Source organism: Vipera berus (assembly GCF_964194415.1).
Source record: "Vipera berus genome assembly, chromosome: 1".
Classification (NCBI taxonomy): Eukaryota; Metazoa; Chordata; class Lepidosauria; order Squamata; family Viperidae; genus Vipera; species Vipera berus.
The window spans coordinates 33,986,179-34,003,907 of NC_138202.1; the positions used below are offsets into that span (position 1 = coordinate 33,986,179).

At 36.8% G+C, this 17,729-nt stretch overlaps 1 protein-coding gene across 1 annotated transcript in view; it reads right to left on the bottom strand.

Moving 5' to 3' along the window:
• The window catches only part of TDRD9 (tudor domain containing 9), a 91,759-nt gene that overhangs the window by 42,763 nt on the left and 31,267 nt on the right, over window positions 1-17,729 (bottom strand). Inside the window, exons 6-12 of the mRNA XM_081318992.1 lie at window positions 16,979-17,059; window positions 14,333-14,500; window positions 11,465-11,568; window positions 6,504-6,559; window positions 4,354-4,408; window positions 3,271-3,355; window positions 2,702-2,759 (exon numbers count right to left, since the gene is read on the bottom strand). Of these exons, the coding sequence (XP_081175118.1) occupies window positions 2,702-2,759; window positions 3,271-3,355; window positions 4,354-4,408; window positions 6,504-6,559; window positions 11,465-11,568; window positions 14,333-14,500; window positions 16,979-17,059 (607 nt within the window). The remainder of the gene's footprint in view (window positions 1-2,701; window positions 2,760-3,270; window positions 3,356-4,353; window positions 4,409-6,503; window positions 6,560-11,464; window positions 11,569-14,332; window positions 14,501-16,978; window positions 17,060-17,729) is intronic.

Genomic DNA, 17,729 nt, shown 5'->3' on the forward strand with positions numbered 1-17,729 from the left:
ATAAGTTAAATTATAAGATACCAATTTGGGCAATACCTAAACATGCAATAGAAAATATAAATGTGGGATTCAAACAGGATGAGACTACATATAAGGAAACTTTAAGTCTAGAAAGAAATGTATGGCAATTAAAGCCATATATTTTAAAAGAAGAAAAGATTGTACAAACTTGGTTTCAGTATGGGCAATTACAGGCAAGATGGAAAGAGGACCAGAAAGCTGGCTTTTCGATGACTGATGAAAATTTGGTAAAAAAAATTAGAGATCAAGGTCAAGCACATATTAAAAGGATATATAATGCATTGATAGAAATTGACTCAGAAACGGACCTTGTTAAAGATTGTATGATAAAGTGGGCCCAGAATTTTCAAGAAGTTATAACAATGGACACTTGGGAAAAGATCTGGGTTAGAAATTTACACAGGCCCAAAACTTAAGAGAGAATTTTTATAAAATGCTTTATAGGTGGCACTTAGACCCTAAAAAATTAGCAAGTATGTATCCGAACTGCCAGCCCAAATGTTGGAGGTGTGGTTGTGAGGATGCAACATATTTTCATATATGGTGGACTTGTAAAAAGGTTAAAGCTTTTTGGATTAAAATTTGGTGGAATATGCAAAAGATATTTAAGTAAAGGATAAAGTTTTCCCCGCAATTGTTTTTATTGGGTATTATTACAGATACTACTGTAATAGACACTAAGTTGATGTTGAATCTAATTACAGCGGCAAGACTTTTAGTTGCGCAATACTGGAAGAAGGAGGAATTGCCGACTATAGAAGAGTGGACTTTGAAAGTTTCCAATTTGGCGGAAATGGCAAAGATTTCGGCATATTTGAAAGATCAATAGCAACAGAGATATATTGTGGAATGGAGAAGATGGATTGAATATATTCAGAATAAATATGGGACTAAAAAGTTTCATTTAGCATTTGAATAAGTAGTGGATTTTTATGATGTATGATTAGTCATTTGTTACTTTATTAATATTATGACTATGGAGAGTTAAAGTCCGATAGAACTTAATGTGTTATTTTTGTTGTTAGCATATTTTAGTTTATGTTTGTTTATGTTATACCCTGTATTCAGCTCTGGGAAGTCAGGGAGGGGAGGGGAGGGTTGGGGAGAGGGGAGGGGGAGGAGGGAGTTTTTTGTATTTAAAAATGTATTGTAAAACTTTTCAATTAAAAAAAAAGAAATTGATGGGATTAACCACTCAGATGTGTCACTGATTTCCAAGGCATACAGAATGCTATGCTTTAACTTCCTGAGTACAATTTCCTGGTGCAAAAGTAAGGAATAACATCCCATCAAACTATTATGGCATACCTGATTAAATGTCACTATTTCTGCACTATTACATTAAACCTATGGTCCTACCTATTACTATGCAACATGTTGATTCTTTTTTCATCAATGTGATTCTGTATGGGCAGGGTTCAATTTTAAAACTGATTTCCCTTTACACAGCTATTATAATATGTGTAGGTTTTTTTTAATTGGTGTGTGGAAAAAATGTCTGTATAGTTTATTTATTTATTTTTAAATTATATCATTTTGCATTGTTATTTTTTTCTCTTTTGCATATTATAGTAATACAATAAAAATACATGAAAATGCAAAGTGTTAGAATATTTTAGTTTGTTGTAATTGGTCATTTCCCATTTTAAAAGTTGACTGTGGAAAACTCATCAAACCAAACTGATTTTGAGTAGCTACTATGGGCTGAAAACGGTACAGCCTAAATCCTTTACCTGCATACAAAAAAATTACCCCACATCTGTTTCCCCTATAATTTCCCTATAATTTTCCCTATAATCCTTTCTTACCTCTGTGGTGTTTGCCAAAGATAAACATAAACAATGAACAGGACAGATCAGAATAACATAGCTGGAAGGGACCTTGGAGCTATGCTGACTCAGGAATTCTGGGAGTTGAAGTGTATGAGTCATAAAAGAGCCGAGGTTGCCTACCCCTGCCCTACACCTTTCCAGACAAGAGGTTGTCCAATCTTTTCTTAAAAACCTCCTGGGGTGGAGCACCCACAACTTCTGAAGGCGAGTCGTTCCACTGGTTAATTGTGTTCTTACTATTAGAAAATGTCTCCTTAGTTCCAGGTTGCTTCTCTCCTTGATTAGTTTCCATCCATCATTTCTTGTCCTGCCTTCTGGTGCTTTGGAAAATAAGTTGACCCCCTACTCTGTGTGGCAGCCCCTCAAATATTGGAACACTGCTATCAGGTCACCCCTAACCTTTCTTTTCACTAGACTGCATTGCCCTTGATGGTTCAAAAACAAATGAATCAAAACAAATTAAAATGCTACATTTAATGTAATCCAAAGAGCTACTGGTCATAAATGAATATTATTTATGAATATCACTATGAATATAATGACATTTTTCACTCTCTTTTTTTGCACAAGTACAAGATGGCATTAACAGAATTTGATTTTTCCACAGAACAGTGCTTTTCTGAAAAGATGCTGAGGGAGAAAGTGTCAACATCCAGCTCAAGTATCCAAATAAAGTCCAGGTCATCTTGTCAGAAAGGTTGTAAGAAACCTTCATTTTACAGAAACAGCATTTTCAAAAGTTACTCCTAAGCAAATTTTTTATAAGATTTTAATCACTGTTGAAGCCAGATTACAGAATAAAAGAAGAACAAAATATGCACAAACTTTTCCATAAGAAACATACCTACCATATTTGACATCTGGTACAGTTACAGAGCTCTGTGCTATATTTGTAGACAGAAGGATCTACAAGGTGGTTTTAAAATAAGAATTAAGACATTTTAAAAAATAATTTTAACCTCATTTACAATAATTTCATGCAATCACAGGCAATGATGTGTGTTCTTATATTATTTACATATTTGTTTATTAAATTTACATGCTACCCATCTCACTGCTGCAATGATGCTAGGCAACTTACAGAATGTAATTATACATACTGCTTCTCCAAATTTAAATGGAAGCCAAATAAAAATAACAACTAATTTCTTCTTTAAAGTATCCAACAAATCTATAGTATTTTAAATGTAAAATGATTGTCATTTTGCACCTGGGGGATCAGGATTAAAATGTCAAATTTTAATGAATTTCATTAATCGTCTGCCATCCATCCATCAATCCACACCTTCTTTTCTTCAGCAATATTTTACTGTAAGCATCTTGTATTCAGCTAATTCAGCTAATGCTGCCTACTCATCCCCACTCTCCACCTCCAAAATAAGAAATCACAGTATTAACTCCCTAATTAAAAACTCACTTTTCGATAACCTGGAACTGGAGCCAAAAATACATTATTCTGTTCTTCTAATGTGACACTGGAGTGGAGTGGATATACTTGTAACCTAAAAAAAGCATATAAAAGGGAGCATGTAGAAAGATGTACATTTTCCCCAGGCTAGATCCAAAACAACGTATTTGAAATTTTCAACAGATACCTTAGAAATACACTGGAAATAAGACAGTACTTAAACAGTTGTGTGAACATAGCTAATTGTGGTTTTTTTAAAAAACATTGTTAAAACTGACAGCATCTCAATGTATTAACTCAGTCAACGAATGTCTAACTCCATCTAAAGAGGACAAAAAGAATGTAACCATCTAACGGAAGGAAAACTGCATTGAGCCAAAGAGAGCAGTATTTTTATTCTCCAAACCAGCTCATTCTGACACTTCAATCCATCACTCTGAAAATTCCTTCCCCTCCTATTTTATTCTATATGCTTAAGAAGAAAAACAAATGGAGAACCCCTGTAAAAAGCTTTCAGTTAGCTACAGAAATGGAAAAAAACAAAAAGGGGAAAGGCAGGCAGGAGCAGGAAATTAATAACTTCTAACCACATGGAAAAAGACAAAACATATCAAAGTTATCTGCAAATATCTAGTTGTGGGTTGAATAAATTGTGTGTGTGGGGGGGGGGAGAATTGGTAAACCCAATTTGATGTAGGAGTGGGAGACGATGGGGTTGCACACCCAAGGATTTTATAATACACAGTCCTTCTTCAGGGCTTTGGCCTCATCCGATCAACATCCTTAAAAGAATATGCTCCTTGACAGATAAAAGACCACTATGCTTCCCGTTTCTTGCATCCCACCCCATCCAGCAATGAGATGGCACAACAGAACACTATGCCTCTCATGCTATTTGCATATCTCAAAATCCTCCTCCTTTTCAAAAACGTACACACACTTTCAGGGATGTTCTGTGTTACCACATCAAACTCTGTCTTCGTCAGTTACTTCAGCCTTACCCCATTCACAGTACATTGCCACAGAAAAGGCACCCTGCAAGACACTGTGTGACTTTTTAGAATGTCTGGCACAGGAAGGAATTTGTCTTACCTTCTGTGAACCATGTTTGTGAGAAGCTCAAGCAAGTAAGTTATTTCCGCCAAACCTACAGAGTAGAAAATAGAAGATAATGATGCTTGCTTCCTCTCAAAGAAAAAAAAAAGTAAAATTAATAAAAAGAATAATTTGCAAGTTTCCTCAATCGAAAATAGCTAGCTACAAATCATGAGGCTAGGCTCCTAATCCAAGGGAAGTCTCAATTCAGTCTTAAATTTTCCCAAAGATGGAACACACGGGATGCAAAATGTACCCACCATCTTCAATCACTGGAATCTTCCATGTGTTTTCCTTTAAAAAAGGTTCACCTAATAATGGTGGGCCTAGCTTTTTCAGACTGCTGGGTGCCCTCACCAATGTCCACATTCATTTTCATTTACTAAGAAAACTTTTATGGCCTATTTTATTATTATTATTATTTATTGGATTTATATACCGCCCCTCTCCGAAGGGACTTGGGGCGGTGTACAGGGCAATTAAAACACTATAAATAACACATAAGGTATAAAAATTAAAACAGAATTAAATCAAAGTCCTAAACAATACACAGTTTAAAATTAAAAAAATTTAAAATTTAAAACTAAAACCCCAATCCCTCAGTCCAGGCCGGCAAGTTCAAATAGCCAGGTCTTCAGGTCGCGGCGAAACGAGCGAAGGTCAGGAGCCATCCAGAGCTCAACCGGAAGCTGATTCCAGAGGGCAGGCGCGCCCACAGAGAATGCTCTCCCCCTGGGGGCCGCCAGTCGACATTCCCTGACCGACGGCACCCTGAGGAGGCCCTCTCTGTGGGAGCGCACAGGACGATGGGAGGTTAACGCCGGCAAAAGGTGCTCCCGTAAATAACCCGGACCCATGCCATTTAGGGCTTTATAGGTCATCACCAGCACCTTGAATCTCACCCGGAAGACAACTGGAAGCCAATGCAGCTCGTGGAGCAGAGGTGTTACATGGGAGTATCGGAAGACCCCCATCACAACTCGCGTGGCCGCATTCTGCACCAGCTGGAGCCTCCGAGTGGTACTCAAGGGCAGCCCCATGTGGAGAGCGTTGCAGTAGTCTATCCGAGAGGTCACGAGCGCATGAGTGACTGTGCGCAGGGCATCCCGGTCCAAATAGGGCCGCAACTGGTGCACCAGGCGAACCTGGGCAAAAGCCCCCCTGGTCATTTGGGTCATACTTGGAAGTAAAAAAGGTATTAGAGGTTAGGTATTTTATATCATGCCTGTTTCCCATCCTTTTAATTGAGCAGTTTTAAAATGCAAAAATCAAGAGGGACAGGAACCCTAACAGATTCTAAGAATGTACTTAGTTGACAGAGATCCCAGATGGAACAGGAGACAGATTTATGCTTATGTCCTTGTAAGTCACTGCCAAGTTACTTTAGATAACTGGTTTAGAATAACAAATAATCTTACTTGCTATAATGCTAATTTCAAGGCCCTCAAACAGTCAACTCATGCCTTGGTCACGTCATGGCTTGACTACTGCAATGTCTTCCATAGAGGGTTACCCCTGAAAACCACCCAGGAGCTTTAACTGATCCAGTATATAGAAGCACCCACAGTGAGGGTAGGCCTCAGTATGTCCATGTAACACCTCTGCTTCATGAACCGGTTGCCAGTTTACTTCCAGGTGTGATTCAAGGTGCTGATCTCTACCTATAAAACCTTACATGGCAGAGCCTGGTTAACTGAGGGACCATCTGACTCGCATAGTGCCCAGTCAATCCAATTTGGCAGGGTTGGCACATTCCAGATTCCTTCACTTAAAGAATGCCATATAGCAGCAATCCAGAAGTGCAGTTTCTCTGTAGCAGCGCCTACCTTCTGGAATGAGGGTAGATTTAAACAGCCCTGTTAATGCCTTGAAGGACCCTGAAGACATGGCTCTTAGCCTAAACATTTGGCAAGTTTGACTGAAGCCCCTTTTTCTTCTTTTTCTTCATTCCCATATGGATTTGCTATATCTGACATCTTTATTCCTTTTTGTTTTCTTTCCCTTTTTTAAATGGTCAAACAATTTGTTAATTGCCCAGAGTTTCTGGGAATCAGGTGACATAATTTGCAAAAGGAAAGGTTGACATTTCCCCCCAGTTAAAAAACTAGTTCTTACTGTATTAAAAAATAACACAAAATGAAACTCACCTGGTAAAAATACTAGCACACTGCCACGTTCTGACACAAACTCCAAATTACGATCCCTAATATTAGAAACAGATTTTGCCTTAGTTTACATTAAAGCAAGTATTATTTCCTCAGAAGACCAACAATACATATATGCTTAAAGCCTGACTAGCACATTTTTTCTAGCACATTTCCAACTCTTAATGTGTGGACATCAACTCCCAGAAGTCCCAAGCCAGACTACTGAGAATTCTGGGAATTGAATTCTGCAAATTGCCTTGGTTAGGAAATATGAGTTAACTGGGTAAACAGATCTATCCGTTCACAAAAACCTTACTTAAGCCTAGGCTTGTGGTAATATATACAGAGAGGGAAGCAAAAAGCTAATTATTCACTTATATAATATTTAATTTGAAATAAACTGGAGATGTAACAAGCTTTTGCAAATATGAGCCTTTTTCCTTGCATCAGGGATGGGAAAGGAAAGCTTGAGGTAATATTATTGGATTTTTAGTGTTTTCTAACTTTGTTTTACTGTGGAGTCCTTGGTGTCAGTTTAGTTGTTAATTAATTAATAAGTAATTATTCTTGCCTATTATAACAGAGCAAAAATCAAAACCAAGCAAAAGAGATGGCTGAGTTTGTTGTCTGAACACAGCTAATTGTAATTAATTTAGCAAAGTAGGTTAAATATGTGATCCAAGTTACAATGATGTTTGCATTTCAATCAATATATTAGAATTTAGCACAATATAAATGTCATTTGTTTCCTTTAAATAGTGGTTGAATTTGCCTATGTGTTGAGAGATTAAGGAATTTTAATATATTTTGTCTGCCAGTTGATGTTCATGGACACATTCTCTCAATCTGCTCCATTTGTCCTATATAGGTAAGGTAAAGGTTCCCCCGCACATGCGTGCTAGTCGTTTCCGACTCTAGGGGCCAGTGCTCATCTCCGTTTCAAAGCCGAAGAGCCAGTGCTTGTCCGAGGACATCTCCGTGGTCATGTGGCCGGCATGACTAGACGCCAAAGGCGCACAGAACGCTGTTTGTTACCTTCCCACTGTAGTGGTCCCTATTTTTCTACTTGCATTTTTACATGCTTTCGAACTGCTAGGTTGGCAGAAGCTGGGACGAGTAACAGGCGCTCATCGGGATTCGACCCACCAAACTGCCGACCTTCTGATCGACAAGCTCAGCGTCCTAACCCACTGAGCCACCGCATCCCTTTTTGTCCTATATAGTGACTGTTATATGTTGTAGACTAGAGGACTCCTGCTTTTTGTTGTTGTTGCTTGGTTATTGAGTCTTTGATTTTGTTTAAATTGCTTTGGAAATATTTTGTTGATATGTGTGCTACAGTCATGCTCAAAGGTTGAAATAGTCTGGATATGTTTTTGCTGTTTGCCAAAATTCAAGAGTGAAATTCTCCAAATTTGGAAGACTATATTTCTAACATATGTGCATATGTATACATGTATTCATTTATTTATTATGGCACATGAGATAATTTTGTACTGCAAACTGCATTCTAAACTCATCTTCAAGAAGAACCCATGCCCACTACTGAAAATCAGCTACTTTCCTACTTGAATTTCTGTGGCACATCCTAAGAACGCTGGAGTGCCATATGAAAAGTCAGAAGCAGTTTATGAATTGTTCTCTTTTAAATTCTTGTAAAGCTATTTTAGGCCCTTAATAGGCACCCTAGGGTGCACAATGGAAAGGTCCAAGTTGGAAACTAAATTTGATTAAATTAAAATTTCATTTGATTAATTAAAAGATTCAGTATGATTTATCCTTCATGTATTTTTCTCTTCTGTCACTTCAAAACCTACAATTCAGAGCAATGTTTGGAAGGGGACTCCAGGTTTTAAGCAGTTAAGTATATCTGTTTTATTGCAAAATATTTTATACATAGTACACATAGTTATGCACTCAATATAGCAGTAAGATCAACAAAATAGCACTGCTGTTTAAGACAAACTCTACACTGAAAAACAAACTGAAACCTTTAAACTGTGCAAGTGTGCTTTATGAATTATACAATGTTGGGCATCTTTACAATATTCAGCTAAATGCATACATGCTTTCCCCTAACACTGACATAGATGCTTACCATAGTTAACATAAATCCAATCCTATAGCATTGTATTCTCATTTAAAACTTGGATGACATTGAAGTTGATTACAGGGGCAATCAACCTTAAGAGCAAAATGCTATACATTGCACTTTTTTTCCCCTTCTACTTTCCCAACATGCCCTCTTACTACTCCAGTTTGTTTTTAAGCATTTTTCCTCCTAGGCAATTAAGGTATCTTGTCTTGCTTCCCAAAAAATAATACTGAGATTCATCCACTCACTGTTTCAAAGAAATAACTATGTGGGACCTAGAGACATTTGTGCAAATGAAGATATTTTGCTTTTCAGCATGTCAACATCTCATTTAACATTTTTGTAAATTAAAATAATTTTTAAAAATAAAAGCAGGCAGAGCAGGGAGTCATCCATAGGGACATTTGATTGCCTAGCCCTGCCTGAGGAATAGAAGAATTCAGAGTATTTTTACATCTAAATGAGCATTTTCTATAATGGCTTGCCATGTTGTGTTTCATAATATGCAACCTGATTATTTTTAACAGGCTACCAACTAAGCAACAGTCTTCATACATTAGGCATTCTTTTATCTATGACCTTCCTCTTAAAACAAGAGATTGATGGTTCCTTAAAAAAAACACGGATGAGTTATTAGGAACCATGATTTCCCTGTGTATTTTGAGTTCAAATGGTTTAAATCAGGGGGTCCCAACTGGGTGCGAGAACTTTTGTGAGGAGTGCGAGAATATATCAGAAGCATTCTAGGGCTGCGGGGTATAGAAAAGGTTGGGAACCACTGATTTAAATGATCATAATCATTTTGTCAAATGTGCACATTTTAGGGAGTTTTTACATGGCAATCCACTGCAATTACCAGAACAGCAAGCTAATAAATTAACAGCACTGTGCTTTGAGCCTTATTTTAATAAAATTCCAAACTCCTTCCTATGAATTTTATTGAACTTGTTCCCTATTGCAATCATGCAACCCTCACCATCAAGCTAACACCACTGAACAATAACTTCTCTTGTTAGGACTTATTTCTTGATTTTCTGAAGTAAAACATTGTCTATGTCTTGATATGTGAACCCAAACTGAATCTCTGTGAGCCCCACAAGAACAAAGAAAGCTGGAACAAAAAGGTGGCCTCATCCATGTGGAGGACATGAGCATACAGTATAAGATTTAGATAAATCAGCAAATGGTCTAACTTAGCATGAGGTTATTTTCTATAATACGACATATAATCCAAATTTGGTTTGTTTTCATATAGTTTCCTTGTAGAAATGAGACTATCAACAAAAAACAAGGTTTTAAGTATTGGGATTAATTAAAGGTGTTGTAATAAGTACTACTTTATTTTGATAAAGTAAGTCAGAGACCCAACAGAGATAGGAGGATGGTTCAGGGAAGCCTTATTGTATTTAATTGAAAAGGATCTTGTATTTTCATGATATGGAGTAATTATCTGTTCAAAAAAATTTTCCATCAATTATTTTCTTGCTGCAGTGCAATATAGTACCAAACTTGTCTTTTTAAAAATTACACTTGACTGCAAACCTTATTAACACTACTAAAATCTCAGTTGTATACAATTTAAAGTACAAGAAGTCCTGATTAAAATGCTTATTATAGTTTACATTTCTCCACTTACTAAGTGCTAAGCTTCAAAATACTTACTAAATTAAATTGCTTTAATCTATTTTGCACTCAGAACATACTTTTGACTTAAAACCAGATAAACTGAACAAAATCAGATACAGTGCTTTCCTTCCTATTTCCCCTTCAAGCATTTCAGTTGTTTACAAAATGGATTCATTTTATACATCTTGCCTGCAGCTAACAAAGCAACCTCCTCATTGCTTGGCAACTCACTCATACATAGTTGTTACTGAGAATATTGTGAACATCTTTTAAGAAAACATAATATGTAAACACTGGTTAATCTGAGCAAAATTCGGCATAATTCTGAAAAAAAAGTATAGGGAAGTAAAGAAAATAAAATTAAACATTGAGACATCTCTTGGCAATGTTTTTACTAATGTCTCCAGCATGTTTTAATCAGAGTTGACAATGTCTATTTTAGCATAGTAATACTAAATAATTATGCCAGTTATAGTGACGAGAGATGAATATGCTACCCCTTTATAAAGGTTATTTTCAATAGGGAAAGGAATAGAAATATTCAAAATCAGCAAATGATTTCAAAACAGAATTATCTACAACTTTCACAATAGCCTCACAAAAGCCAAGTGATACTGATAATGTCTTCATGATGCTCTCGTGAGGCAGCCAAGATCACCAAGGATTTGTTTCCCCATCACAGATTTTAATACTACAACACACAAAATTAAACCAGAGAACTCCTTCATACAGGTAGCAATGATCTAATCCAAGGGGGGGCAAACTGCCGGCCCGTGGGCCAGATGCGTCATGCCGAAACCGTGCCCACCCCATTGCCGGCAATGGAAAAAAAGTCGCAATCTGTCACAACACGGCATGTGACATTGCAAGTTTGACACCCCTGATCTAATCTGAGCCAGTCTCCAGGTATCAGTATAGGCAGGATATGTGGATTTTTAAGAAGCACAAATTTTGTCTTTGTTTTAAAGTAATTAAAAAGCAAACCATGTGTGATAAATCTTTAGTAGCTGCCAATAGCTGATGTGAAAAGAATGCTGTTATGCCAAGGACATATTACTTTAAATAACCAACCCATCAAGAAACCAAGCTACAATTTTTCTTCTTGACACCCAACAACAATACATTAAAACAAAATCCAGGGATACTTCTGTCCACTCTCTGCAACATTCTACAACAGTCCAAGACTTTTTGGATAGAATCAGTGCAGTTCATAGAAACTATGAAGAAGGAAATACCTTACCCATTTTCCTTTGTCTCCAGTTCATCAAACCACTGTATTAGAGCAACTGCAGCCTTGTACATTTCTGAGTGTATCGATGGGTCCTCAATAATTTGAGGAGGAATCTAGGGAGAAAAAGGAGGTAAGTAAAGTCATTACTGGCATTCTTCCTCTAGATAACCCATTCTTTCACTGTAGGCAATGGAACAGAAACAGATGTTCAAAGAGCAAATAAAGACAAACTCTGAAAGAATTTGGCTGAGGACAAAGAAAAATAAGATGTTACAACTGATTTGTTAATATTTTCCCATCCAGAATATAGCAGATTGGTGAAGAAGCATACAGAATAATTTCTAAGGGGCCCTTCATGTGATATGCTCCATTAAGGATTTTGCCACAGTACATCAAATGGGTTTATTTTACATAAATACACTAGAGATTTCATCTCTAGTAGGCTTGCTGAAATAAAGGATGTAGTTAAAAGGTGTATGTTACTTTAAAGCTTGTTTTAGCTCTGTTAACCATAGCAACACAACTTGCTTTTTGCACTGTTCTTTTCACAATATCAGGCTCAAGGCCATGAGCACGTTCATATAAACAGTTGTCATTAGCTCCAGGTTTTCTGAATTCATTCTGCCTGTTCTTCTGTGACTTCATTTTTAATTTTTAGAATTGCAAAACCATCATTTAATTAAGCTGAAATGCAAAGCCGTCTTTTCCAAGCAAACCTCCTTTAAAATTGCATTGGAGCTGTACAGCAAACCATCATCTACAGCATCCCAGTTGTTCTCAGTTAAGCAAAGAAAAGGTCACTGCTAAGGTCGGCAGTTTGGTGGGTCGAATCCCGAGTGCTGCGTAACAGTGAGCGCCTGTTACTCATCTCAGCTTCTGCCAACCTAGCAGTTCGAAAGCACGTAAAAATGCAAGTAGAAAAATAGGGACCACTACGGTGGGAAGGTAACAGCGTTCCGTGCGCCTTTGGCGTCTAGTCATGCCGGCCACATGACCACGGAGATGTCCTCGGACAAGCGCTGGCTCTTCGGCTTTGAAATGGAGATGAGCACCCTAGAGTTGGACACGATTAGCGCGCATGTGCAGGGGAACCTTTACCTTTACTTTAAGGAAACTAATCAGTGAGGGGAGGGGAAGAGGAGAAATACTACAGCAACAAGATAAAAAAAACATTGAGGATTAAAATCACATAATCAAAAGAAAAAGTAAACCAGGAACCCAAAATAACTCCTCTCCCATTCATGAAGACGCCAGGGCTAGAGAGTGCCAGTTAATCTACCCTTGAGGCAACTGCACATTTGACAGATCTAACCAACAGTAAAAGGTCATCCAGTGAACATCCTGGTTATTTTTACAGTTGTCAACCCCTCACCAGCAATCTTTCACAAATGTCAGATACTATTAAATCTTCCCTCCTGACACTACCCATTGAAGCTGACACATAATTGACAAAACCCTATCAAAGAGTTTCTACTCTTTTAATGTTCCTGCAAGCCTATTCTCTCTGCCAAGAACACAGAGTTGATCATCATCATCTCCCAATGTCTCCTGTAATTCCTAACACATAAGCTTATAACTATTAATCAATTATCTGGTGTGATTCACCATTTCAACTGCATCTTACTACATGAACCTCTATAGTACAGTTTAAAAATTAGCCATTGCCTTGTAACCAGCGTATCTTGCTCAATGAATTCAGATTTTTTTCCCAACTTAAATTGCTATAGTTTATTTTAAAAAAAACCTGGTTGAAACAGTGCATGACACATAGCAAATGTATGAGCTCAGGTACTGATAGTATGGAATCTCGTTAGATTTAAAACCAGCATGGAGGTGCAGTGGCTCAGTGACTTAATGACACTGGAGATGGTCTTTGTTCTGGCAGTTCAAGTCCTAGCAGCAGCCCGCAGGCCGGACGTGTCATCCAGAAGCCGTGCCCACCCTATTGCCGGCAATGACAAAACTGTCCTGATAGGTTGTGCAACATCATGTGACATCACGAGTTTAACATGTCTGTGGTAGCACTATGTGGCAGGGTGAGCTCCTCTCACTTGCCTCAGCTTCTGTCTGTTCTATTGAAGTAGATAGATAGGTACCATTTTGATGGGGAGACCATTTCGTGCTCTGTGCAGGCAGTCAGATTCCTGATGGTTCTGAACCTTCCCAGTTGTGGTGCCTATTTGCGAGGCAGCTCTGGGAAAAAACGGTCCTTGGGTGAAGCTGCAGGAAGAGCCCCTTGTCTTTCTCTCTGGTGTGAAAACAGTTACCCTCCTGTGGCGCATCCTGGGAAGCATGCAAGTGTGTCCTACAACAGGGTTAGCATCTTGGCAAGCCAAACTACTACTTTGCACTTGCACTGTGGTCTCCTGGCTAATGTAACAAAGCCATGTGATGATGATGATGATAATTATTATTATTATTATTATTATTATTATTATTATTATTATTATTATTATTATTATTATTATTATTATTATTTATTATTATTATTATTATTATTATTATTATTATTATTATTATTATTATTATTATTATTATTTCACAACTGATTGGGAAAATTCTCTATTTCAATCATCTCTGCCATCGACATATTTTAGATAGAAATAGTAATATCACTTAAACTTATATACCATCACTTAAACTTACATACAGCATTCTCTGGGCAGTTTACAATGGCAGCATATTGCCCTCAACAATCTGGGTCATCATTATACTGACCTCAGAAGGATGGAAGGCTGAGTCAACTTTGAGCCCTGGGAGGATCAAATTCAGGCTACAGAGAGTTTGCTTGTAATACTGGATTCTAAGCACTGCGCCAGCAGGGCTCCTCCTTCTAGATATCCAGTGACAGATAAATCAAAGTTAGTTATTCCATACCTTAATATAACTAAGGACGGGCTTCAGATCATCCAGGTAATATTCGTCAATTGCATGAGGTTTTCCTTCCACTTGAAATACATAGGCTGGATACAATTTGTTGCGAACTGGTAGTGCAAAATAGTTGGCAAATTCTTGACAGTCAATAGTTGCAGACATCAGAATTACCTTAAAAACAGCAGCATACAAAAATTTAGAATCATTTGTGTTTGCCAATATCGCACAATATTTTAGAAAATGTTGAGTTTACTTCCTGGAGTGAGGAAGTGGAAACATATATGGACATGTATCTTATTGATTTTTGCTGCAAAGAGTGAACTACAATAATGAAGTACAATCCATCGGAATGTGAGGATGTTTTGTTTTTTTGACATCAAGTATTTTGAGAGCTAATTTGGTGTAATTGTTAAGGCAGCAGGGTAGAAAATAGGGGGGGGGGGCATTAGTTCTAGTTCTGTCTTACATCAGATACAAAGCCAGATTGGTGACCTTGGGCCATGTCACTCTTTCTCAAATCTCACTAGAAGTCAAATTGACTTGAAGGAACCAAGAAAAAAATCTTTATTTTTCAGATCCTGTTTTGGATTATATATACACACACATCAATAATCCAAAACTATAAATCTGCAGTATTTCTATCTTTACTAATCCTTTTAGCTTGATAAATTTGCAATACTTCATATAATGATCAATTCCAAGTTTGGATACACAATTTGCTAATTACTAATTCATATCTTATAACTACAATGTTCTTTCCTTATTAAAAAATTTTAAGGAAATTGCATAAATGGCACTATGTGTGAAATACACCATATATAATGCTGCATTTGTCTATTGAATTATAGTAAATCATAATCTACCATTCACAAAACTGGTTTAAGAAATTTGCCAAGGCAAGATGAAATAAATCACATTAAGACTTAAGAAGATGCATGAATCTATCCAAATAATCCAACTTTGGACATATAAGTAAGAAAATGTTTAAGTGAATGAAGCACAGTGGTAGGAATAAATATCAATTTAATAAATAAAATAAATAAAAATAAATCCACAGCTGGTCCATTCCTCAAGCCTCCTTAATACAAAAATGATTTTTTTCATTTTATATGTAAATATAAAGCTGCAGGCTTGTGACTGCATTCCCCCCCCCCGAGCCTTCAATTTGTTCCTTATAATCCAAGCAACATCACATAAAATAGAAATTTCTTAGTACAATGTGTATGTAACTTTAGTCACATCTCTCAAATTTAAAAATGAAATATATATGAGAAAATATCACAATGTGGCTGTTTAATATGAACAAGAAGAAACATTATTATATGTCTAAAATCAGTTCCAAATTTATATACAGGAAATGTAATAAAACATTTTTTTGGTTTAGATTAAAATCTAGTGGGTTGTTAAGATGCAACATTTCCCATTTCAGGCGGGGAAATATTTTTAGCTGCCTACTTAATTTTTTATCTGCACCCACCTATATCCCTGGGGTTGTCAACTATCAATGTCTGTTGAGGAACAATGGACAGAGAGAACACCATCCTATTGTTTTCTTTCACAGGAGAGAATAATTTTACAGCCATCAATATAGCACATTAAACTGTGCAGTTTTTATTGCAAGAAAATTGTTAATGTCACACCAATCCCTTCAAGCATTTTATGGGCAGAAGCCAATATTTTTAAGATAGATACTCACAAGGGCACCCAGAACTTTCATGGCTACCCCCATTATTAATGCCAGGGAAAACATCCAGACCTCTGAGCTCTTCAGATGAGAACATTCCCCCCCCCATACACATGGATTGCTTCAGAATAAATTTGGCTGTAACTCTTAGTTTTAAATGGACTGAATTTAGCTTTTCATCAGTGAGGGAACAAGTTACCATTAGTAACAGATGGCAGTGGAGAAACCTCTAAAAATGAATTAAGGAGTGAAAAGAATTTATCTTAAACTAAAGATTATTCACTTTCTTAAATACAGGACAATGTTGAAGCCAAACATTTTAAGAAAAAGGCACAGGTAGTCCTTGACTTATGACCATAATTGTGCCAGTTGAAGGTCACAACAGTTGTTCAGCAGGTCATTATGTGACTGATTTTACATTATTTCTTGTGTCTGTTAACAAATGCCATGATTATTAAATGAAGACTGTGGTTGTTAAGTAAACCCATTGTTCACAATGGGCATTTGGGTGAGGTTTTTTTGCCGGAAACCAAAAGTAAATGTCAATTTCCAGCCAAAAAATACCCCACTGTAAATCATGGTCATGTGACCACTGGACACTGTAAACAGCTACAAATGTGGGCTGGTTGCAGGGCACCAAAAATGCAATAATGTGATTAAGAAAGGGTGTGTAACATCAGAATCTTGAATCTGGGTTGTCAGTATCTTTTTGGGGGTCCATAGTAACTCTGAACAATTGCTAAGTGACTGGTTGTTAAGTGAGGACCAACAGCATTAGTGTTCTTTGTGAATGAGAAAAATAATGAAAGTATTTACATACAAGATCAAAAGCAATGAGGACTTTCTACAAATAGCTGCCTATATCCTATTGATAAATGTTAACAACAGAAACTTAGGAACTTTTTCCAATGAGCTGTGGTAGAATATTACTGCATTACTGAATAATCCTGGAAATTCTCCGTTACCTTCACAAATCGTGAATTTGTGTGGAGCAGTTTACGGATCACCAACAGCAAGAGATCCATGTCTTCGGTACGCTCATGTATCTAAAACATAATATTAAAAGATGAGATGGCTCCACTTGAAATGAATTTACTATAGGTGCACATGGATTCTGAGATGAACCACTAGAAAACAGCAGGCTCTCAATAGCTTTAAAAAAGAGTAAGGTACACAATTGAAGAGCTTTGCTGAAATACAATTAATGACCTAAATAAGAGAATTACAATTGAAAAAGCTGAATCAGACATGTATGTCCTCAGGCCTCAGGGGTACCGTACTATTTTCAAAAGCTTTGAATATGGACCTAAAAACTTCCAGCAATGGTTATCAAATTTTAATTTTGAAGTTTTGGAGGTGATGTGAAATACGTGATTAATGAGTAGTTTTATACATTTTATTACAACAAATTTAATGTCATTCTAACTAAATCAAACAGATTTTGTCCCGGCTATACGGTCTTCTTTTCAGACTAGACTTATACAAGATTGTCCTCTGCTCTTGAGATTAAGTTACTCCCTGCTAAGCTAACTTACTCATATCCAAACTTAATTGATCCTATATATTCCAATGACAGTTGTGTTGAAATGCTGGATCCAGTCATTGTGATTAATGGTGATCAAGGCCAAGAAAACCTAGACTTATTTGTCTTTTATACTATGCAATATTATTAATAAATATATCTGTTAAAAATAAACCCGATAGACTTAATTTGAT